The sequence below is a fragment of the Plectropomus leopardus genome, chromosome 23, assembly GCF_008729295.1.
Source record: "Plectropomus leopardus isolate mb chromosome 23, YSFRI_Pleo_2.0, whole genome shotgun sequence".
In the NCBI taxonomy this organism is placed as follows: Eukaryota; Metazoa; Chordata; class Actinopteri; order Perciformes; family Serranidae; genus Plectropomus; species Plectropomus leopardus.
The window spans coordinates 16,056,627-16,062,626 of NC_056485.1; the positions used below are offsets into that span (position 1 = coordinate 16,056,627).

The window sequence follows — 6,000 nt, forward strand, 5'->3', positions numbered from 1 at the left end:
CTGATAGTGTTTGATGTATCATCTGCTCTAATCAATTAAAAAGTGACAACATATCCACTGTTATAAACAAATCAACAAGATCCACATTTTTAACTCCTACAGATACAACTATAACTGTAACTAGAGCTTAAACTATAAACAATAAATCCTATAAAGTGAACATTAAAAGAAACATCTGACCTGCTCAGCGCCAGCGAAGGCGTGGTAGAAGCAGGACACGTAGGTCATGATGGCCTTCTCATCAGGTTTGGGTGTGTTCACAATATCTGAGGTTGGAAAAAAGTTACCATTAACATACTACAAAACTCAAATGACCGCCTTGCAGTTGTACGCCTCCACAAACCCATCAAGTCTCAATTTTAAAATCATGTCTGTGAAAACATGGATATTTCAAAAACATCTTTAACCTGACTGCACAGTCAGGACACTTCAAGGGTGGGCACCAAAGATCCTTTTAAATATTATTACACAATATTATAATATCACAGTGCTGGCCTTAGGTGACCTTTGACCTTTAGGATACATAAAGTCATTACTTCATCATGTTATCTTTGACACTTGTGTAATATATGGTCATGATTAGTGTAAGAGTTCTTGAGTTATGGCCAAAAATATGCTTTGTGAGGTCACATGACTTTTGACCTCCTGCCACCACTTTCTAACCAGTTCATTTTTAAGTCCAAGTGGACGTTTGTGCCAAGTTTGAGTAAATTCCCTTAAGGCCTTTCATGAGACCATGAGTTCTCGAGAATGTGAAAAATACACAGTCACAGTGATTTTGACCTTTCGACCATCAAATTCTAATGATTTCATAGTTGAGTTGAAGTGGATGTTTGTGCCAAATTTGAAAAAAAATCCATCATGGCATTCTTAAAATTTTACAAACAAAAGAATAGGACGGACGGACAGACAACCTGAAAACATAATCACCCGCATGGAGCCAAAAAAGCTTTTGAATGGTCATTCCTTGTGAGGAAAAGGCACACAAAAAGTCAAATTTTTATTTTACCTGACAGTGTAACTGTAATATTTTGTAAAGCTAAACATTTTTTCTAATATCTGTCTTTACTTTCTTTTATTGAAAAAGGCAACGTGGCTCATTTGAATAAAAAATATAAATGACACACAGAATAATTGCCCCCATAAAGAACATTATGTTTTACTGTTGTTTGTATGAGTCATTTCAGCCATTCTGCCTGAAAAAAAAACATTTCTGACCTCAGAACCATCAGTACTTCACTAGATGCTTTTAAAGTAATTTATTCATTTTTTTATGCTGATGTTTGAATTCCAAGTAAAAAGCCCCTCTTGTCCTTGAACCATCTGCCATTATGTGCTGTACTTGTCTGCGGTGGAGGTTATCGGTGTGTGTCAGCACTAACAGACAAAACTTCCTGCAGCTTTCTCAGTGTGCATGTTGTTTCACAGCCTCACCTTCAGCGTCAAGCATCTTGGGGATGTCCAGGAACTTTTCAGCCACCTCGAAAGCAGTGTTCAGGTTACCAATGGGGTCATCCTATAGACAGATACAACTATTGTCAGACACACACACTAAGGACTGCACTGCACTACTAATATAACAAGAATCACAATAACAGCTAGTGTCTCACTCCATGCTAAGAAAAAGAAAACAGAAATGGGAGTCAGTTTAATAAAGCAATGTTTACATCTTTAGAGAGTTTTCAGCAAATTGTGGCGCAAAAAACAAGTGTGTGGGACTCTATTTGTTTTCTGCTCCTGTTGTTTGAAGCACTTGTCCAAACATTTTTGGAGGGAGGATGTGAACATTTTGCTATTTGACCACAGTGAGAAGGAACACAGCTCTGGAGGAAACATTAACTACTTTTTTTCTATTTTTGTAACCAGTTGAAGTAAAACACTCACACTTTCAGTACAAAATATCAGACTTTTAAAACCCTATACTTGTAAAACACTGCACTGATATATTACTTATAAGCAGTGGTGGAATGTAACAAAGTGCATTTACTCAAGTACTGTGCTTATGTAAATTTGAGGTACTTGTACTTTACCTGAGTTTTTTTTTCATGCCACTTTATTCTTTTACACCACTACATTACAGAAGGAACTATTGTACTTTCCGCTCCACTGTATTTATCTGACAACTTTAGTTACTTGAGTTTTGCATTAAAAAAAAACATTTATAACATATATTTGTATGTTTTCTAAATAAATAGTAAAAAGTAAAGCTGATAGTTAGCTGGTTAATCAATAAGAAAATTGCCAACTGTGCTGATAAACATTTAATTCTTTTACTATTTTTGGTGTGATTTTGATTTTTTTGGGGGTTGGTTTATTTTGTTTCTTTGTTAGATTTTTCTGTGCTGGGTACCTTTAATTCTAACATCTAGAAAATCAAACCTTTGTATTTGTTTACAAAAGATTGCAACTCTTTGTTTACACGGCCTTATCACAAACCGCATGGCATATCTTGCTGACACACTGCAAAAAGTACAAAGCTTTTTTTTTTACAGAATTTCACTTGAAATGAAGAAAAATGGAGTACTGTAATAAAAAATTCAATACCTATTACCAGATTTAGATATTTTGATGTTGAGCACCAAACATTTTAAATCGGTACAAAAAAAGAAAAGAAAGCAAATCAGAAGAGGAAGAAAAGATAAAAAAAAAGAAGGAAGGAAGGACAGGGCACCTTTCTCAGTTTGGAGTAGTCAATGAGGTCAGGTCTGTGTCTGTGGATGAGGGCGCACAGAGCCAGGCCGTCCTTCCAACTGAGCCACGACAAGACGAGGAGGACAACATGAATGAAAAGTGGCGAAAGAGTAAAGGGTTTGAGAGAGGATTCATAGGACAAAGGAGGATGGAGAGGGAAAAGAGGACAAGGAAAAGCAAAAAGGTTGGTAACAAAACAGGATGAGAAAGAAGGTGTTAATGGGAACACCAGCACATTTGGAAAAGAGGAAAAACATTCAAGAAAAACAAAAGGAGGTTGCAGTTCCCTGTTTGTGCCACAGTTCGGCATTGGAGACCCACCTGATGTGGAAGTTCTGCACGTTGACGTTCCTGTAGGGGGCAGTCTTCCTCTGGCACCACAGCAGCAGACCCTCCTTAGCAGAGGTCTCTGGAAAAAGTAAAGGAGGAGAGATGCACAGATTAAATATAAAATAGATCTTACTAGAGCATTACGATAAAAGAAAGGAGGGTGTTTTCAGAGAGGGGGCTTGAATGTTGAAAAGTGGATAAATTGTACAAAAAAACTAAAAAAATGGATCTAGTTTGAATCATCTTGTCTGCAGCTGATATATTTGTTTGTTTATAGTGCACAAACTTGTGGGGAGAGGAGGTGTTATGGGTAGTTAGAAGGAGCTTGATGTCCGAAGAAGTCAAGTATATATGACAGCAGAAGATATTGAGGAGCAGAAGCAATAAAAGGAGAGTTAAAGAAGATGACTTGAAGGTGAGGGTCAGAGGTGTGAGGAGGGCCGGCGTGAACAAGGTCTGAGTCTTTATAAACAAGAATTGATTGTGAGCTGACGCGGCTGACAACGTGAAGGCTGGGCGAGATGATGTGAGGTGCAGATCAAGTTCAGCTAAAATTTGTTAGATGGACTGAATCGTCGGATCTGATTTACCGCACACAAACGTCCAACAAATCACAGAGTGCAGTAAATATACAGCGGGACCGTGTGACAGGATGCAGCGCTGGTTGATCTGAGACTCACATGTGACTGATGTCCTAAACACTTAAATAAGCAAAGTGCGGATCATTTGAATGTGTTGTTGTTATTGAAGTGTGATATTTTTTAACTTTGGCTGTCCCAAATGCTTAGAAACTTCTATCGTTGCCATGGTAATGAACATCCAAATCAGTATCTTAATGCTTTTTTTTTGGCACTATCCCAAAAATAGCCCATGAAATGAGAAGTCGTAATCCAACATTATTCAGCTTTGGCATCAGAACCAGAATCCGGTTTTATTGCCAAGTACATTTACATATACAAGGAATTTGACAAGAATTTTGGTGCAAAACAATTAACATAAAGGCTGTGCATAGGTATTCATTAATACTTATAATTTATAGACCTACATATGAGCAAATTTGTTTTTATGTACCCTAGTTCAATCTCTATTCAGTAAAAGTGTGTATTGGGCAAAGGTAAATTATAACGTTTTCATGATGTGTTCAAAAATAATCTTGTAAAATTTTGTTTTTGGCATGAAACTTGAATAAATTCAGTAGTTTGAAGAAGAAATGTGTTGCTTTCACAGCAATATAAAATAGATGTTTAAGAGCGATCTGTTCATTAAAGATGTTTTTCATGTGAAAGGTTATATTGAAGGCTGTTTTATACATTTATATGATTGAATTTGAGCTCATTCAAATGTAGTTGATGAAGGTCTGAATGAATCAGTTTTTGGTTTATTATAGTGTTGATTTCTTTTTTTCCCTGACACAAAAAGGAGGAGTGTTAAAAACAAAAAAAAAAATCTTTCAGTTGTCAAATTAATATGTTGCTTACAAAAGTCAATGTTAGTTTCAGTAAACACACACACACACACCTTCCACAGAGATGTCCTGGATGGCGAAACGCAGAATGATGGTCCAGATCATACCAAGGGTCATCTTCACATTACCGTCAACAATTTCTGTATAAAAGACACACAGAAAACACACACACATTATTAACGGTAGTAGATCAAATATAAAAGACTAAAATCAGGCCTCTCAGTCGTGACTCTACAAGGTTAGAAGCTCTGTGTCTCCTATTGAATCAAGTTTAATTGAACGCCTTTTGAGGCTATTGCTGTTGAGACAAATTGAATTTCACGCAGCCCGAGGGCTCAAAAGGAATCTCGACTGCAATTAGAGAGAAGAAAAATAACGTTACACGAAAATTCGCCAACCGCTTTTGAAGTGATGTGATAATGTTGCACAACTAAACCTCTCGGCGTGTTTTCATGAACTCTTGAGCCTGATGTTAAACTGACTGAACTCAGCGGGAGGAAAACTGTTGAGCGTCAGGCAGATTTAGAGGGCGAACAGACATTAGAAGACATTATTTAAATATCAATGTGGAACATTTTTACTGATCAAACAGTTCTATTACTGTTGTTTGTTTTTACCTCATTCTACTGTATCTCTCTGTCTTTGGTATTTCTAATTTGCAGCTATTTTCCTGCAATTCTCTTTAATCGTATGCAATAATAAATATTTTAAATAACATAATGCCACAACGTCTTTTTTATTAGTAGAATAATGTATCCAACAAAATATTTAAGTCAATAAAATAGCATAAAGTGTTTTTGTACAGTGATTTGATCCAGCGTGATTTTTAAATTAAGCGTTTTCTTCAGTGATTCCTCATGATTGTTCCCAGTTGGGTGACTTTTACTTTCCTGCCTCATCTCATCTGAATTCTCATAACGCCATGAACTTTAGCAGCCATCTGGTGCTCAAAAATAGGTCCAAGAAATGCAAATACAGTGTGACCTTGGTATATTAATTAAAAGACAAAGAAAAACAGGTAGCAGCGACAGGAAAATAATACAAAGAGGACACTGATAGTCAAAGCAGGACTCTCACCCTCAGCACCAATAGACACCAGTTTGACCCCCTTGCTGCAGATGAAGTCCAGAGCTTTATTCACGTTGGCGATCTTGTGGAAACGCATCTTGCCTTTGTCGGGTTTGGGCAGCCTCTCACCTGAAAGACAAGAAAATATTTTACAGCCAAAAAGATTATTATTATGTACCACAAAATCCTACAGACTAGCAGTCTCATTCATAAAATGGTATTGAATCTGTGAGTAGATATGCACATAAAACACCTTTGTAGTAAAAACCTACACAGTACTCATAAATGCCATGGGAAACTCTGATTTCAGCGTGTGTATGTTCATGAGCGCATACATCCCTGTCCACGTATAGCCATATAAGCAGGTGAAAATGACTATGCATGAGTGCATCCTGTCAACCTGCGAACATGCCGCAAACAGTGAAAGAGAGAAGGGAAAGAAAAAC

At 37.0% G+C, this 6,000-nt stretch overlaps 1 protein-coding gene across 1 annotated transcript in view; it reads right to left on the reverse strand.

The window, feature by feature from the left end:
* actn3b (actinin alpha 3b) overlaps positions 1-5,687 on the reverse strand; it is a 31,262-nt gene extending 25,575 nt beyond the window's left edge. The window contains 6 exon segments of the mRNA XM_042512192.1: positions 181-266; positions 1,435-1,516; positions 2,672-2,750; positions 3,013-3,100; positions 4,540-4,626; positions 5,564-5,687. Coding sequence (XP_042368126.1) covers positions 181-266; positions 1,435-1,516; positions 2,672-2,750; positions 3,013-3,100; positions 4,540-4,626; positions 5,564-5,651 — 510 coding nt within the window. The 5' untranslated portion in view covers positions 5,652-5,687.
* Between the last annotated feature and the right edge of the window lie 313 nt (positions 5,688-6,000).